Raw genomic sequence first — 20,162 nt, forward strand, 5'->3', positions numbered from 1 at the left:
TTGTAAAAAACTTTGTTTACCAGTTTGTTTGGTCCAGATTTGGTATTTTATGAATTAATATTTATTTTGACCAGTGGGGTCAAAAAAACGCATGCCATAATAATTCTCCTCGTAGCGCATTATCAGCTTATTATATCAGTCTTAATTTTACATTTGTACCTAAATTTTACGCAACGACTTTGAGCGCACTTCGCAATTTAATTTTAATTTAATTTTCTCTTTTAACACCTGTGATGTATTAAATATGATCTCACAACATAATTTTACTATATGCAATTGTCATATTTAATGTTTTGTTAACATAGCGTTAGTTACTGCGGCGGATAACCCGCTAAATTGGCGGCAATCACGGCAGCCATTTTGTTTACTCTATAACCTAGTATAATTAGCCTGTTGAAAACCTGTTTGTCGACCAATTAATTAATCAGTATCGGAATTTTATCTCAATAGTTTTCCATGTATATTCAGGAACTCGTCAATATTAATTAAAGGTATAGAAATATAATTACTTTTATCATTTCTTCTGCTTATATAGTATAATACTAAAAATTTGTACAAATTTATTAAAAAATAATATTTTTTAGTTAATATCTCAACTCAACAAGATTATAACACTAGGATAGTCAAGATATTAACAGATAAAGAAATGTAAAAAAATAACAAAATGGCTGCCATAGTAGCTCCCTATGAAGTAACAACTGTATCCCTGGCGAGTTTGAAAGAAAATGAATGAGAAACAATTTAATACATCAATTTTTATTTCAATGCTGTGAATAATTGTGCAAAGGTAAACTTTCTGTAGGTTTTGAAACTGTGGCTGATATTTTTTTTTTTCAAATAACCATAGACAATTACTCTACATTTTTTACGACAAAGTCGTGAAATTAATTTAAAATGCCTAACTTATTGTTTGCCGCGACTGTTGTGTCAACAACAATAAAAATGTAAACAATAATTAGAACACATAATTCAATTTCATTATAATGTTGTAAAAAATCGTAATTTTCTATTCTTATTTCAAATTAATTACGCAGTAAAAATGTAAGCGTACCACATACCACTATGCAGAAATATAAACACTGTCATTTTGAGAAACTTGTCAACATAAATTGGAACTATAATGTGTGGTGGAGTGTACAAAACGCGTAAACAAGGAATGATCCCGTATCACTGTACATAAGTGCACTCAATGTATTTATTAGAACGGGATAGACAGAAAGTGACGTGTCTATGTAAGGGATACACAAAATAATATAATATATATTTTGTATAATTATGTTCTTCGAGGCTGTAGATGCAATATATGTTCGTGCCAAATAGTGCTCGATAACCATTACAAAAAGGAGATGTGCGGAGATTTGAATGCTTTTTCTGGTTTTTTGAGTTATGTGAATGTTTATAACAAATTTGGTTTTTACCTCCGCCTCTACTTCTTGGTCACAATATTTCTGTACCTTTACCATGAGCAATAGTTATTGCTAGCGATCGCGAAGGGCGCTGTAGAATTGGCCATTTATAACTGTTTTTTATTAAAAAAACCGACTCTAAAAGTGTGGAGTTGCATCTATTTGCCAAGTTTTATTGAAAATCGGTTACCGGAAAGTGCGCGAAACCAGATTCATCCCGTGGCATACTAGTCACCCTTAGAGGTGGAATATACTGTAAATTAACGGCACTAGTCTCAATCATACCCTGAAAATTTAACCACTTTAATAAAAATTTACAACTTTATTAATGTCTCTGCTCTTCCCACATCTCCTTTTAATGTGTATTGGGCTTAATAAATTTTAAGTGCACAATTTGTGAATCTTTATTGGTCTAAAGAAGATTTTTATCCCTAAATCTAGTATGAGGGTAAACATTTTTGGACCTGTCAAAATAAGTTTCGTAAATATAAGCGTCCGGATTGTCCTGGCTAATTGAACTGTCAGTAACGTATGTATTCTGTATATATCCGCCAACTATCTTATTCATGTTATTTTATAGTGTACGAGTTCCATATATATTGTTTGTATTGTATAAAACTTAAAATTAATTAAAAAAGCTTACTTCGTACAGTATTTTTGTTGTTTTATTCCTTCCCCCCCCCCCCCTCCTATACCATTCCTACATTTAGTTTACGTATATTACTCTTAAATGACAGAAGAAATTAACACAAAGACCTATATCTGAAAATTTGAAATAGGTTCACTAAGTAAACAAGATCGTAGCAAGAGGAAGGCTGTTGTCTCTGCCTACCTTGATGGGAAAAGAAAATATGCTAAATAAACTAGGCATCTTGACCATATTTTTTGCCATCATTATCAATAGCTAAAAATTACGAAGAATTGTAAGAGCTTTGAATGGTTAATTCACATAATTGTAAAGAAGCCACAAGTTTGGCAACTTCACCTACTACCCATTTTACGTAAACCATACAGTATGGTTAGGGCTGTCGCAAAATGTAAAACGCGTAAACAGTTTTTATTTTTTAAAGTTTTCTTTTTTATGAATGGTGAAAAAGAAAGAACAGATCGCGCATTCGTGAGAATTTCGCTGCTGCCGTCGGCGACACCGCGGGAAGTGGCGCGAAGGCAGGGGCAATGTGACGTCAAACGCCGACGAAATACTACAGTCTCAAGGCGCAGTCGCGAGAAAACCCGCGAAATGCTCGAGCGTTCCAGCGTCCGCGCGCACCTTCGCAGCAAGGCGAAATAGATACTTCCGGTCCATTTTGTTCCGCCTCAATGTAAATTGAGCCAAAAGTAAGAAGGAACAAATTAGCGGAAATGCGTGGCTGTATTGCGTTCGATTATGGCCAGTTACATAAATTATATAGCTCTATATACTATAATTTTTATGTCACACGCTTGACCGATACGAACTACGTCTGCATTTTTTTCCTGCTAAATTTATTCCTAGCTGAAAAAGGGCGGGGAATTAATAAAACGAAACAATTTGGATGCTCGTATGAAAATGTTTACTGATATCACAATCAATTCTACACAACTACCCGGTTACCCGTCTTCGCTTACACGTGATAATGGATGATTTACAATACAAATACATTTATACCAATTAGTACATTGAGACACAGCCGCGTGCGCAGCCTCTACAATACATTAATCTAGAATTTTAGTACATCTTTTAAGCAATTTCAATTGAAACTTGGAACAGTTTTGTGACAATTTGGAGCCTGAAAACTGGAAAGAAAGATACATATAACCTTAATATAACTTCAGGAGTAAAAACCTACTTCGATAGGAGCACTAAATACATACACACGTATCAAACTCAAATAATGAAAAGTCAATATACTTTTGAATTTCTCAGAAAACAGATAATACTGAAAGAATTTTCTTCGAAGGTGATAATGACCGATATATTCATAATCGACCTCTTGCTACACGTAAGTTCATTGTTATTTTGACCACAAAAGAAACTGAACAGGAACAAAAAGATCTCCATTTTGAATTGAAATCGCTTTCATAATATTGGAAACAGACTATACGGATAAATGCAAAGGGTTTTAGGCGTGCTATAAAAGTTTACTAAGCACTAGTGTACCGACAATTGAACTAGGTGTTTCTCAAATATTTGTTGTGACAAAGTAAAAAAATTGTTATTACAAAATTACATACTAGTCAGTACAACACTAGCTTTCAAAACGATCGAAGTTGGGAAAAACACAAGTACATACTTTTTCTTCTTAACTATATTAAATTAAATTGAGAATAGGTTTCCACAGGATTCTAGTTGTTCTAATAATTCTTAAATAGAATAATTTTAAAATGGACAGTTTTGAAAATAGAAACATAGAAATAATTATTTCGTATTAGCAAAAATTTGTGTACAAATTAAATTTGTGCTAAGTTTTAGCAAAAAATATTATTTATTGTCCCAAAATACGAAGAATCGAGCCTTTTCAGAAAAAACGCCGTAAGTGTTAAACGCGTTGAATACAAGTAGCCATAATATTATGCACAATTAATGGCGGCACTGTAAAACGACAATGAAAAATCCACAAAACACAGCTAAACCTAAAGCGGAAAGAAATTGGTAGGTAGATTTATTCATCGATTATCAACAATTTTAAAAGCAAGTTGAAAATTAAGAAGTTAAATTGGAGGAATTAGCGCATGTACTGCATTGACCTACCTGTACAGTGACTGTTAGAACTTGCGTTGTTTTTCATGGAAAAGCTCGTACACTGTAGGCAAATACGTACAATTTTGAACATTAACCGCGTGTCCACGCTTCCACCTGACATTTGCAATACAAACTAATTCAATAATTAAGTTTTATTATACATATACACATTTATTATAATAGAGTTTTACACTTAGGCACATCAATTGTTATAAAATTACGATTTAATTCGAAAACGTGATCCTGTCACCGATATTCCGCTATCTCTACCACGATACTAGTTTTAACATTATAGTGAATATTTATTGTGGGGTTAGGTCGTTACATTTTAAAAGAATAAATTGTTACATGGCGTGAATTGTAACTATTACCAAGCCAATTAAGTATCTCCTATTGCAGCTCGGGACACCTCTAGGAAACTTAGGCCAAGGTGTACTACGCTGGCTCAAAGCAGGGACAACTGCACGCTATAAAGTGACCTAAGTCAAAATTATACGTTTTTTCTCTTTGTCAGAAATCGACGTAATTAGAACTAAGTATTTTTGAAGAATATAATGCCTCAATTTCGTCTACCATTAAATGACAATTCACCCCATGTTACACAATAAAAAGAATTATGAAAGAATCCAATATACCAATCAGAATTCTAATCTACCACAACATTTATTAAGGAAACAAATGCGACATATTTCTCTTATACATATAAAGTATATAAGGAAAGAATAACACGACCAGATGTCCCACTTTTGGTGGGACTGTCCCGATTTTACGTATTCCTTGGAGTCTCACAGTAACATATCCCGCGTTCTAGATACAATTTCTGTGGTTTTCTTTACTACCAGGCAGCTTTGGAAGATGTAGTTTAAGACGGATCCCCACTATGTAGATGACATCCGTCAATTTGTAGAATAATTATTCTTCCAAAACCGAGCCTCATTACGAGCTGAATTATTATACCTGGTCGCGTTATGTCAAAAGAGCGTTAAAGCATTCTATATACCGGGGATGTGTGTTAAATTTGTACTTTCAATTTTCCCCTCAATTTTGCATAATATCAGTGCTAAGTAATAGCATACAGGTAATATATTACAACATTATTAATATTTGTGTTTATGGGATATATTTTAAAAATACATTAACTTGGTCGCAAGGGTCGGCCCAGATTAAGCGGGAAAATTGTCGAAAATCTTTTGCACTCACAAAGGTCATAATTTTAAGCCGATTAAATGTTCTCGGTAGTATTGTAGTAAATAATCCCATTATCAGCAGCATTAGCATGAGTTTACAATGCGGACAGTCAATAGCGGCTGCGTATAAAATTTTGTATGGATAATTTTTCTTTTTGTGACCGCTAGGGATGCTGTTATAATTTGCAATCCAAAACGTCAAAATACTTGACTCGGTCGTTAGTGTTTTTAACACAAATACATAATCTTATGCTAGAGACTGATATGACATTTAAGAACAGTTTCTTTGCGATCGCCCAAAGGCAAATCAGCCATAGTGATTATTTCAATCCTCTTTCCCAAAGGTCTAATATGTCCAGCAGCAGAATCATAGGGTAAAAGGGCAAAGAATTGTTCAAGCAGTTTTACGCTTAGTCTGCGCTGACCCTAAGTCTACTTTACTGCACCTAAGTCTAGCATAAAATAGGTGTAATACCTAATGCCACTACGGCGCAACACCAAAACATTGATATTCAATAACTGGACGCTAACAGGATATATTTAATTATGAAATGTAATATAGACGACAGCGAATCTTAATATTGGACATTGAAAATCACATTTTATAGAAACAATTTGAGTAATCTAAAAAATGGCGTCACCTAATTTTTATATCAAACTTTTAAACACCACAACAAAAGTTTAAGACTTTTCCTTTAAATTTTGTTGCAGTCATGGAATCTATTCAATGGCAAACATGTTGGCCTACACTCCGGTCAGATTGACAATTCTATGCCAATCAATTTAGTTTATTATTAGATTTAAGACAAATGCCCACCAACAAGTTGTGCAATGAATGTTCCCCTTTAAAATTTCACAGATAAAATGTAGACATATAAATCTATAGCTACGCAGATACACTACACCCATAGCTTGTATAAATCTTTTGATAAAGTTTATCTAAGTTTTTTAAAAAGCCGCCTACTCCTATACATCCCTGATATTCTTTTCATGAAAAATATTTAATTGTGTGCCGTAAGATTTGCTATAAATATTTCTACAAGTTTAATGTTCTAGATAATAGAAATTGCAGTTGTCAACATAAAAAACATTCAAGAATTTTCAAAGAGAAAAACCAGCTAATCTCAACACACAATTTCCTATTTTTCCTTATAATTACAACAGCCCTAAACTCACTATAAGCTCTAGGTAAATATAAAATATGTAGACATCTATTAATTTAATAATATCAAGTCAGTTTGGTGTCGAAGTCAATTTATAGGCCACCTACTATCCAATATGTTGAGTGACAAGGTATAACACAATGTTGTACGACCTGATACCTTCAGATTACAGAAGTGTCATCATCTATCTCACAGACAATTGTATAACGCCTATAGTCAACCGGCGCTCATGCTGGATAGTAAATGTGCCATCATACTATGCAATAGAAGTACAAACATCAATATTATAAGTAGTTATATAAACAGTCCAGTTGTCATGCACCAACGCATCAAGTGGACGGCAAAATATTTGATTGGAACATTATGACAATAGAAAGAGATCAAGATCGAAACTCCACATTTGCTAAACTACCGACTAAATGTAATCGATCGACTCACGATAACATCCTGCAGAAAGGTACAACATATTGCACGACAATACCTACCTACACTCTAGTGAACAAGGTCAGCTCCTACTAAGCCTGGAGTTAGGTAACGTAGCGATCTCTCACCATTGTCATCAGAAAGCCAAAGTGTTGCGACAGATAGATTAGTGATTGTAATCGCAAAATAATTCTTGAAAATTGACGCGTGGTACCAACATGGTCCTACAGAAAGTTACTTTGAACGGATTGAAAGTTTTCTCTTAGGAAATTTTCAGGCGCTTATTATCTTACGAGTTATTATTTTTGGTCATTGGAAGCAAAAATGTCGGAGATACCGTGGAACTAACGGTTCGTGAATAAATGCATCTTTTGTAGAATATAGCCACGTATTCAACAAAGATAAGCGTTATACCACACCACACTGCCCTTTGACTATTACCAAGTATGCTGATGACACCATCGACTCAAAGTATGGACTTTGTGTACAAACCGCCTAAAAGTGTGAAATAGACGATAAATTGTTTAAAGTTTGTGCAAATGCAACAAATGTCAAGTTATATAGTACTCGTACACAAAATTCATATCATTAATGAATTCTTTACTTACGAGAAGTTTGGATATTGTACCGATAGACATTTTCTTACTATGCGCAAGTACCACAATTTCTCCGTCTTTATTAAGAGTATATCGACAAACTGGACTGCATTGTATATTCTAAAACATTAAATACGAACTACAGACAAAAATCACATCAACATTTTTGTTATAGACAAGTGTAAAAATAATGTCCATTAACATTGGCCTATGAGTAAGACATTAGAATTCATTGTACTTCATCTAGTTGAAAGCTTATTCGTTATTATCACACATATACCTATAGGTAGATATCGATATAAAAGATTTTAACACTAAAAATATAAAGCTGAACACGTATTAAACAGCACTACACACACTAAGCGCAGACGACAACAGCACTTTATCCCGCACACTTATGTGCATCGTACACGCCGCGTTAGCAATTTTGGATCTTAATGCCGATGACGCCACAGATCAGCGCGTGCTGTGTGGAGTAATGGGTGTTCACCTTAAGAGCCTAGGATTAGCAGCCATACACTATTAGACTATTTATAACAAACGTGAGACATCAGACTTGTCATTTATCATTGAGAATATAATAATCTTAATGTATCCCGGTATTTTTGTTCCCACTGGGACTTTGCCTTCTCTATTTCTCAGGCGATTAAGTGGCAAATTCTTGTTAATAAGTCGTTCATTCGATAATTCTAGAAGGTTTTTTTTATTAAATAGACGAAAATTCGCTAAGATAACTTTGGTGCGCAACATCGAAACATTTATCTTGTTAAATATGCCATAAATATCAATTCGAATTTCAAAATAATTTTTTTAATTTTTCAATTTCTTTTTTCATACATACAAACTTCTTGCACATTTAATAATTTTAGTAACATTTATAGTGCATATACATCGATGGCAATTTACTACGTTGATTCAAATGCAAAAGTTACTGTGAAATTACAAAATTGCAATTGTATTTTTTTAAGGAAATAATATCTTATACAATGTTTACTATCTATATACTGCAAAAAGAAGTTAAATAAGCAGTAAGGAGTTATTATTTAAACTATTTTGCTACAGCATGTTAGAAGAAACACCATAAAGGTATTTAATATCCAACATTAAAATAACTATATCTATTAGTACCGTACTATAGATACTAAGAAAATCTGCTCAGAATGGTACGCGCATAGTTCAACTTAAAATGATTTGTAACATTATCAAGGCTGCGACCAAGCAACGTTGTCACTCTACAGAAGGTTCAACTTAAAATGGATATACATTGTCAAGGCTACGACCAACTAACGTTGACACTTCTTAATTTTCTGTTGCTGATAATAAGTTTAAACAACCAATCTAATTTGAACTCGCTTAAATACCCGTTTCATATTACCCAAGCCAGGGTGAAGTAAACTCTAACGGGCAAATAATAATAATGATTATTGTCTGACACTGGGTTATTGTCGAGACAGCAGCTTCGGCGTAGGCTCGCCACAGTAATGACTATCGTACGCCACGCATTCGTACAATCCCTCGCACAATGATAGACACCGTATAACTTTTAGAGGATGGAATATGGAGTCTATGCAAGCCGTCATTGTGTGATGAGCTGTACTTAGATAATGGCTATGGTAGCATTTGTCCGGACCACAGGAATGTTGTTGGTAATGAGTCACCTTTTTTTATGCATCCGAAGATTCATGTAGCAGTGTAACGTTAACTTAAATCCGTCTGTATTTATAAGTGATTTTAAGTATTCTTCGTTCTAAAATACTTTGTATTGTTAGTGAATAGGTACAAATGACACCATAAACTCAATTACCTGGGTCGGCAAATAGAACTATATTGCGTTGCGTACCCAAAGGCAGGCCCACTAATATAAAAAATAAATAAAAATAAATAATAAACGCAACTTAGGAACAGGAAAAGGAACAAAAAAATAAAATCATAATAAAAAGGGATATCTGCATGTTTATTTACAATTCGTTCTCTAATAATAATTATTTGATTATTATCGAAGGAAAAATTAGCCACTTCCGCGCTACATCCCCTGATTATCCACATAATGAATTTAAAACTTGTTAATTATTAACTTGTATTACACAAGCACCTAATACGCTAAATTAAAACATAAAATACCCATTATTGTAGAGTTAGCTCTCAGCTAGTGCCTGCTAGTACCAGCTAATACCAGCTAGTAACAGCTAATACCAGCCAGTACCAGCTAATATCCATACCAGCTAATAACAGTTAAATATTACATTAAATCATTAAAATCAAACGTTATCTATAGTAGTTTCACCGACACAAACATTATGAATAAAAATAGGAAACAATCACAGTGGATAAAGTAAAATGAGCGCACAGGGGGGAGGGACAGACAGAAAGACGACCGCGGGGTGTCGCATAACGCCACTACGACGCTAACTATGCGTCACACAGTATTTGTACATTACATCGGTCCACCATATTCAATAACATAATAAATTATTGTCAATGTTTCTCTAACATCTCTTTTAATCGAGTAATTTTTTTTTACAATTTCACTAAATCGTCGTCGTGCTGTGGTGAAACCAACACTTAACTAAATATACATAAACGGGGCATGATTCCATCCAGCTTGGCGAAATTCTATTTATACACATGTTCAAATTTTTATTGCAACAACCCAAAATTTACAAGATTCGTCTAAATATTGAGTAAAATCACAGTATAAGCGTATGGACCGTTGTTTGTGCAATGCATGCTGAACGAATATGCCATGCACCGTGCCCCATTAACTCACTAAGCAACTCTGTTCCCACATCGACATTATATAGTTTTCAACTTTCAAGTGTATAATATTTTTGGATTATACTCGGGTTAATGTTCTTCAGTGAACACTAATATGGACCTTTTTGTACAATAGTTATATTAATTTTTATTAGATATTATACATCTTGTTTCTCACTGGGGTAGGCAGCGACTACACTCGCTACTCTCCTGATAATAGCTTCCCTTTACTCGCATCAGTCTTTGCTAAAATCTCCTACCCCAATGAGAGACAGGCATAATAATATATTTGACTCTATTTTGCTATACATATTACGGTATATAACATTCGATGCGGGAGCAACAAAAGAAATACAAATACAACAAAAATGATATCGATTTTCAATTAATTGTAAGCTGTAATATTTAAAAAATATGTATTAAAAATACGTTAACATTCCATCAGTTAATACGCTTAAAAATAAACCCCAAAACTCCGAAAAAAATATCTTATAGTAAAGAATCGACGAGTCGCGGTTAAATACTTTCGAGACATGACGAATGCCATTTGACTTACTGTTTACAAGATACAATATTCACAATCATCTAGTCTAATCTCATTATTCCTATACAAGTTGTCCAGTTATTTATTATGTAGTTCCCTTTGTTTTCTAGGGTTCTAAGAATTATCATAGTAGCGGTCATACATTGTTATCAAAGAACTTTTGCTGAATGTTTATCAATCCAGCTCATTAAGAATAACTTGTAATTTTTTTTACTCTTTGTTTTCCATAATTGACATAATATATAGATCGAAATTGTACAAAAGTAGGTTTGTTTATTTCCAAATGTGGAACAATGCTTACTTAAATAAACAGGACCAATTTAAGAGGAATAACGGGACGAAGGTATTCACCGCGATCAACATTTAAAAAAGAGGCTACAATAGTGCGGTCTGCAGGAGACAGGGGGTTGCTAGATCTCCGTGAACAGAAGTGTACTGTAATGCTAGAACTCCGTGAACAGAAGTGCACTATAAAGAGATCATTGACTAAAGCCTCGAGGACTATCATACGTTACTACGCTAAATGAAACTTTGATAATGTGCCTTTATACTCGATTTTGGAGAGGACAGAAGGACGATTATGTTTTTAGGTAATAATGTGGTAAATGTAGATTTATAATTATATAGACCTACTAGTGCCAAAGTAATTAACACTCAAGGGGTTTGTACCTAGGTCAGATAAACCTAGAGCTTAAAATTTTCAGAAAAAACCAGAACCCAGCATTGAGAAGGATAAAGCGTCGCATAACAGGTACTCTAGATAAAGTTATGCTTGTCATAACTGTAATCCATTATTATAAGTATGAAACACAAAATCAAAGGCAAATTATCGAAAGTTCATGCAAAGTGAGCATTGCATACAAAAAGCTGACATTAAATGAAATAAGAACTTTTTTCTGTCATTCTAAGTCAATCTCTAATTTAATGGCAGTAGTAATGAGTTTTGACAGCAATATTACGGTGTCGGTTTGTCGCTACAAAAATGCTTTAAATTTCTGCAACATGGTAAGAGTACATAATATATCACATTCTAGATTATAAATATAAAGAATACAAGCAATGTATAAAAATTAACTTCAAAAGACAAAAAGTTTAAAGTTAACTTTGGCAGAAGCAAGTGATTAACTAATTAATTTCAATTACAAAATACACGCACTTGGTAATAGAGTCATTAGTAATGACGGGTTTAACTATTAAACAGAAGAATCATTATAATTTACTAACAAGTAATTGTAATAATTTTTTTAATCGACGTCGGTGATAAGAAGTATTTGGCAGCAGTAAAGCTCCGTGTGAAAGGGTTCGTCCAGGGAAGTACTGCCACCTTAACTATTTCCGCCGCCAAGCAGTAATGTCAGCATTACTGCGATTACTGTGGGGATTATTTTTGCATGAAATACATCAAGCATGTGATCTGGTAAAATACAACTTAACACGGACCAGTTTTTAGCAGAAAATTGACGCGTATAATGTTAGCGTTTTGTATGCAACTCTTTAACGCAGTGAAATTAAAATAATAATAATGCACACTTAATAGTATGAAATCGTTTAACTAAATTAGATATTATTGTCAGGCAGCAAAGCTAAATGTACTAAACATTTTTCGAACCATTGTTATTAGTATTTAAACTGAACACTTTGTTATTAGTTCCATGGACTATGCAAGACCTATATTCAGCACTGGAAGTTTCTCCTAAGGCCGTATAAGTCCCTCCGATGAGTATTAATCTCCATGGAACTAATAACTAAAAACATGCATACTTGGGCATAGGATTCGAGTGGATCCATTGATCCAAGATTTAAAAGTAAATAAAAATATTAAAAACGACTTGTCATAATGCTTGATAAAAAATCGGGAAATTATACGACTGTGTAAAATAAACAAATTGATTACGAAAACAAGCAAGAATAAAATAAATCTTACACTAAAATTATATATAAACTAATAAGCAGAAATCGGGTAGGTAGAGTGCTGCGTGGGGCCGATAATCGACATTTAAGGCCCATCACACGCCAAAACATAAAGGTGTACATCACATCCTATTCAGCACCAAAGAAGGTCTGGACATAGGGGGTTATCACACGAATAATGGCGCCCAGTGTAAGAAAAGTAAGCAATAAGACAGCCCAAATAAAAGTGCAAGATATTTTAAATTTAGATTTTGACTGAAGAAATTTGTAAAGCCCTAATTACGTTACCTTTATCTCCGCTTTAGTGGTGATTTATAACGGATGATAATCTAGGCAGGTCACGTTGTTCAATATGAAGTTTAGTCTTGCACAATTATAAAAAATCAAAGAATAGTAAGAATACATTTCCAATTTTCCACAATATCTAAACTTCTACGGTACTCATTTTTCTGCGTGATTAATAATGTATAACAAGATGTAACAATTGGTACACTTGATATCAAATTTGATTATGTCAAGCTGTTGGCTCTAAATATTCTTTCAAAAATTTCTTTAAAATAAATTACACAAAATAAGAAAAAAAAAACAACCAGAACTATGCAAAACAATTCTCAAAATATGTTAGTGTAAAAACTTACGTAATATTTATTTAGGAAATTACCGCAGCGACATCTACACATAAAGGTGGAACTACAACAGCGCACATTCTTACCACACATACCAAAGTTCGGGTACGCAATATCGGCGCTTCCATTTCTACCAATCAGAGATCGCTATTTTGTCATAAACATTGACTCTAGTGACCAAATAGGGAATGGAGGCAGAAACAGAGCGGTGCCGAAATTGCGTGGCTAAATATCGGTGCAATGTAGCACTTTACGCTTGACGCTATTTCTGACAGTCAATTAAGAAAGAATTAAAAAATATACAGGAGCCGAAATTATATATGGAAAATATTGTAGCCTAAAGCGACAAATAAACATAATTGTAACTTATCGACATATTTTGAACGCTATGTGAATGGATTTACTATTTATTAAGATTTTTTTTAAATAGAAAATGAAGCCAAATGCTAGCAGTCAATACAAGCTTATAAAAAAGAGCAGTGCAATGTGTGACCTGCCTTAAACGGCGCAAAGCAGGGAGTAGCGTCTTTCACCTACCCCAAAATAGAACTAAATAGGATTGCAGTCATAAAATAATTGCATTAAATTGTATAATCGCACGAAACGATCGGTTAATAATTTTGTTCTATCTAAATGTGAAAATACATGCATTAAAACACTTTTTTTTAACTATTAGTGTGTACTAAAACGTTTATAAAACTCTTAATATATATTTTTTATTTATTTTAATATAACGCTACAGCTACTCCAGTAGTCCTTCACCGCGCCCTACACATACTTTATCTACATAATAATAATAATAATAATAATAAACTCCCATTAAAATGAATATAGTTATAAACACAGCATAAATGTTTTGTTTGTTTTGTTATAAACTCGCGGACGACCGCACTTAAACTACGTGATATGGAACGTAACATAAAACGTATTTTAAATCTCATACCTAAAGCAAACTGTTATACTACATACAAGTTAAAATCAAACTGTAATTGACAAAATCACCGTCACATAGAACTAAAATACCTATAAATAATAACTTTCTTAGCGTTAGATCATACATGTACATAATAATGCATTAAGTATGCGGTTATATTAACATATCGCTCGTACATGTAACGCTCGGTCACGACGCGGGGCGCTGTGCACGCGCCTCGCGCCGCGTCGATAAGAATACACCCCCAATATTAAAACATTTGGTACAAACACTAATAACTACGATAAAATATTAGTAAATGCAACCTACTCGCTTCGCTTTCGCAGCAAAAAATCATAATAAAATTAACTCGAAATTTACAATCCATATGATACAAGTAAACAAATGAACTTTTGTCAGCCCTGCCTACCTGTCGTAGGCATGATAAAAATACATTAGAAAATCAATTGTAACCTATTTAATAATTGCCGAAAGGCGCGAGCTCGTACACTCGTGAGCTCAAGTTGATTAAACATATTTTATATTTAAGTTATAAACATCGATTCACATACTATGCGACTACACTCGGTAGGTCGTGTACATTTTGAAAATAATTTAAAAATATCCTAAACGAAACATTCAATTTGTACAGTCGTATAGAATATAACACCGAGCTCGTTCGCTGCGATGTAACAATTAATCATTAAGGAACTGCAAAATACACGTAACGAAACACACTAGTCAGAGTTTTGATTTAAAAATTGCAGTGTGAAGAGTCGGTCGAATTTTTGCTTCCCCGGCACGGCGGCTCCGGCGCCCTTACCGGCGGCGGCGACGCGGTAAGGTCGCCGAGCGCGCCTCGACGTCGCCGACGCGGCCCGATTCAACGGATGGTAGAGGGTACATTTTTGGATGCGCTACCTCGGGAGGACTTCAACCGAAGCAGCGGGCGGTTCACAGCCAGGGGGCTGGCGGCGCGGCGCATCAGTCGGTGTACCACAGGTGCTGCGGGTGCTGGTGCGCGTGCGCGTGGTGCGCGGGGTGCGCGGCGTGCGGGTGCACCAGGTACGTGGGCGAGTACGGCTGCAGGTACTGCGGCAGGCGCGCGCCGCTGCCGTGGTGCGCGGGAGGGGGGCCGGCCACGCCCACGCCGGCCACCGAGCCCACGCCGCCCACGCCGCCGCTGAGGACGCGACACGCGGTTAGTGTTTGATAACACGGGACTTGCTTACAATAATCACTTTTCATACAAAACGCACTAAGCCACGTCACTACCTAGCTCTTAACACTCAGTATGAAAAGTAACTTTAGGGTGTGAACTGGCAATCGATACTATCTCAATTTTGACAACTTTACAGGTGAAGAAAAAATTGTTTACGTCATTTATATAGCATCTGGTTTATTAAATAAATAAACGTAGTTTTTAAATATTTTTATTACACATGTGTTTATGTACACTACGTATTTTTATTTAATAAACCAGATGCTATAGAACAATTTTTTTCCTCATCCTGTAAAATTGCCAATATTGAGATAGTACCGGTTGCCGGTTCACAGTCGATATCCATTACACAACGCCAGAATCAATTAATTGTTTTCTATAGGAACAACAAATTTGGTTGCCAACAGTCCGTGAAACATAAATAGCAAATACTGTTGTTCAATTGCCTCCTTGGCCGAACGGTTACCATGCTGAACTGCCACGCAGAGATCCTGGGTTCGATTTCCGGACCAAGACAAATATTTGTATTGCCCACATTCTTTTTACATCTTTTTCATCATCACATATTTTTCTTGTCAATTTGGGTGAAATTTGTGGTTGTCTAAGTGTGTCCATAGCAGACAACAATATTTTCTCGCCTAATGTAAACCTTGTTGAAGTAAGTCCAATGTGTACTCACGTATGGTAATGGTATGTAGGTACGTAGAGCGGTGGCGGCAAGTAGCCCGGCGACACGCCGCCACCCGGCGACAACACTCCTCCGCTGCTCGTCCTGCCACAAGTACAAAACATAAATAACTATATACTTACTATACTTCATAACTATAATTCATATCACATAGCTGATTCCGGTGACGTTTGACATTTGAAGTTTTTAGAGATGTGGTGATGTAAAATCTAATGTAAAAAACGATTTAAATATCTTATCAAAATAAATTGCAACGAAGAGAGAATCGATTTAGAGAAAATAATTTAATAACAAATAACAGACAAAATAAAAAGGATTCCATTATTACGTTATAAAAAAATTAACAACAACTAAACAAAAAGTCAACAACAAAGCAAAAAATGAACAGCAATGACACGAAATTTGAACAATTACTCCAAAAACATCACACAAAGCTCAAAACAAAAGTTAACTACACACATACAAGGTGTATGCACTCGTATTGAGGAGATATACACAATAGCCTATTCGATTTATCGATTGTATGGTTTAAATCTATGGATAAAATATTCCGTTTTACTCATCAAGTAATTGGGGTAATTTACTTTTTTCTTTATCATTTTATTTTCTTTCTACTATTATATTAATACTACAATTTTTACTAAAAATTAGAACTGCAACAAATATTGTATATTTTTGGTATATTATGACAAACTTACTATTTATTTTTATAATCTGGTTGAGAGATTAGTTAGTAATAGTATGCCTACAACGTAAATGTCACAGAACTCATCCTATGTGAAATGAACTAGAGAAGTCTTTGGAAACATTTGTGCCACCAGATGGCCCCACTTTTGAGAAAGATCTCATAAAAACCCATTCCAACGGTTTGCACTGTGGACGCTGGATGAGCAATTGTCTCGGTTTTGATTCCCGTTAGGACAAATTTGGGAAATGTCTTTTCTAAATTGGTTTTGGCTTGAGTTTGAGCTTCCGTTGCGGCAGCACATCTAGCTACACATTGACAGATCTTGCTTCGTTGTACTTGAGGCGATATTCGAACAAGAGTGTATAGCTTGATGTGCTGTTGACTGTACATATACTACAAGCAACTCTTCAGCACGTGACCAGATAATTGGTGTGGCTGTCAGGTACATTGTTATAGGTGTACCAGAATGTCATGGCGTTATATAATAGAAAAATCGAACTATTTTCGAACTACTTACTTGGCAACGTTAACTTGTCATATATTAATTCAAAATATTACTTGATCAAATGGTTGTCTGCTAAACTTTTTTCACTTCAAAATAACAATTTTGTAGCAATAATTACTAAGAATCCGCTTCTATCTCAAGCAAAAAACATTATAACAATGTTTATAGCAAAATCAGCTACGAATTAGGTGCATCTAAGTCACAATTCACGATTTAGAAGCGGGTCTCAAATAGGAGTAAATAGACTTGATCTTTGAAATTTTAACGAAGTCAAATTCTTGGTACTGTCGGCAAGACTCGGCAGTGTGTCGAAAAAGGTAAAAAAAAGAAAAGATAAATAGCGTAAATGCGAGTTACTGGAAACTGCAAACGTAAATAAATCTATCACCCAATCAATGTAATTGATTTTTTTTTTCATTACAAAATGTGTCTTATTTTCTCACACACAAATTCATACAGATCTTACAACATGTACGAGGAGAGATCAATTCTGGCCACTACAAATTTAAATTTGTCGAAATACCACCAGATTGTGGTAAACCTATATAATTATGAATAATCCCGCTAAACAAACGTAAGCTCCATTATGCAGCAAATATTAATAAATATTATCTGACCAACAGTAAATCAAACGGTTATTATATTACATTTGAATGAATTTCCCGTAATGAATCTATTTTCAACACAGAACTTAACATTTGCTACGTTAAGAGAAATAGGAAACATTTTAAATTATTTATATATACGAACACTGTATTTAATTTTGTCTTTGAGTGTCTCGTGTGCTTCAATAAATATTTCTAAATATGTCCTTTTTAGAACATTACAATAATTGAAACGGACTTACTTGTAGTGCGGGTGCGGGTGGTGGTGCCACGCGTGCGGCGCTGGTTGCGGCGCGGCGTGCTTGTGCGCCGCAGGAGGTCCCACGGCGCTCACGGGGTTAACGGCGCTTACGGCGTTTACTGCGCTTACGCCGTTCGATGACATGTAGTCTCGGCAACCACCGCTCTATAAAACAAGGTTTAAAATAGTTAATCTAGTTTCTCGCCATTGCTGCACATTGGTAGTGAAACTACTTTTTTTTATCAGTCAATCGTGATCAAGGGACTTGTAAAGAGCCGAAACGTTTTTTTAAAAAAAAACAACGAAGAAATAGATTTCTCATAGATGGCGCTACGGCAAAAAAGTCGTTACAAGACAAAAACAAAGATCTGCAACAGGCATATAGAATAATTCGTAACGCTGATTCGAATCTGTTGTAGAAAAAAATCGACCTCAAAAGTACGTGGATTTACATATAGGTAATTACCAAGTTTTATTGAAATCGGTCATCGGAAAGTGCGCAAACCCGGATTCATCCCCTAGTTCGCCACTATACGGGACTTGACACAGGAGATAATAAAAATCGGTTGTCACTACTCAAAGTATTTTGAGAGAGAAAAACCCCTTGAATTGGAGAACAGCAAAATCAACCATTAAAATAATTTCTCCTTATAATAAAATTTAGGCGCTATTTATAAAAATTAATGTTCATGCGTTAAGAGCCACCCTTAGAGGTGGATGGATGATTTTCTTCAAAATTAAATAGGACCACTATGGAGGTACCCTCTTTCCAACAAAAAAAGAATCACGAAAATTAGATAAGTTCGAATAACCACATCGCACAAGGAACCAAATACCGTCTAACTCAAAATTGTGAAATTGAGAAAATACAATTTAAAAATTTAAAAAAACCGTGAAAGGATCTTATCGCGAATAATGTGATTATTTTTATTTATACATACTAAATTATCCATTTATAAACGATAATTCGGAACTAATACGAATCGAACGTAGTCCGTAAACGTACTTTGTATTTGATGTTACATATGATATATATATAACATAACATACGTATATATAATATATACAATATATATAAAATTACTAATTACGGATTATATTACGCCTATTTTTATTATTATCGGAAACAGTGCAAACAGTTGACTATTATATGTGACCGCGCTCACATGAATAAAATAGAAAATAATATTAAGTTTGACGCGGGAGCATTTTGGTATCATATAAAGGCAAACAGACAATCAAACGACCCGTCTACGTTCGGTGGGTCCAGCTCGCAGGATGTAGCTGACGAATTTGCGACGTTCTTTAAAAGCGTATACTTAACATCGACACCCTTATTGAATCCTAATGATGCTTTCGATGCGGTAGCTGCTTTACCCTCCACATCGTCACGGTGGTTGACCGATCTAAATATTGCGATGAGCCTAGTAACAGAATCTGATGTTTGCTCTGCAATGAAACAATTAAAGCCTAAATTGACCCAAGGCCCTGACGGTATTCCACAGGTAATAGTTAGGGATTGCAGGGAAGTATTTTCAAGTCCCCTAGTTCACATTATTAATTTGTCCTTAAAACAAAATACATATCCTAGTCTCTGGAAAACTTCAAAAGTTATACCTATACATAAATCAGGATTAAAATCTGAAATAAAGAATTATCGTGCAGTGGCTGTGTTATCCGTCTTCGCAAAAGTTATGGAAACCGTTTTGTACAGGTCAATTTATAATCAACTTAGGGGGTGGTTCTGTGACCAACAGCACGGATTTTTGCCAGGCCGCTCTACCGCTTCCAATTTGATCAATATCACCACCACCATTGCTAATGAGTTGGACTCTAGAAAGCAGGTCGACGTAGCTTACCTGGATTTCCAGAAAGCTTTCGATCGAATTGACTGTGACGTTCTACTTCAGAAATTAATCTTTACCGGTTTCTCTAAAAAATTAGCCACATTTTTTGCTGACTATTTTA

The 20,162-nt window shown here is 34.8% G+C and overlaps 1 protein-coding gene across 1 annotated transcript in view; it reads right to left on the reverse strand.

The window, feature by feature from the left end:
- Positions 1-14,182: 14,182 nt before the first annotated feature.
- Positions 14,183-20,162, reverse strand: part of LOC113228835 (homeodomain-interacting protein kinase 2) — a 213,946-nt gene continuing 207,966 nt past the window's right edge. The window contains exons 21-23 of the mRNA XM_026462242.1: positions 18,196-18,359; positions 16,147-16,239; positions 14,183-15,428 (exon numbers count right to left, since the gene is read on the reverse strand). Coding sequence (XP_026318027.1) covers positions 15,230-15,428; positions 16,147-16,239; positions 18,196-18,359 — 456 coding nt within the window. The 3' untranslated portion in view covers positions 14,183-15,229. The remainder of the gene's footprint in view (positions 15,429-16,146; positions 16,240-18,195; positions 18,360-20,162) is intronic.

The sequence above is a fragment of the Hyposmocoma kahamanoa genome, unplaced genomic scaffold (genome assembly GCF_003589595.1).
Source record: "Hyposmocoma kahamanoa isolate Upper Pololo Valley unplaced genomic scaffold, ASM358959v1 244, whole genome shotgun sequence".
NCBI classification, from domain to species: domain Eukaryota; kingdom Metazoa; phylum Arthropoda; class Insecta; order Lepidoptera; family Cosmopterigidae; genus Hyposmocoma; species Hyposmocoma kahamanoa.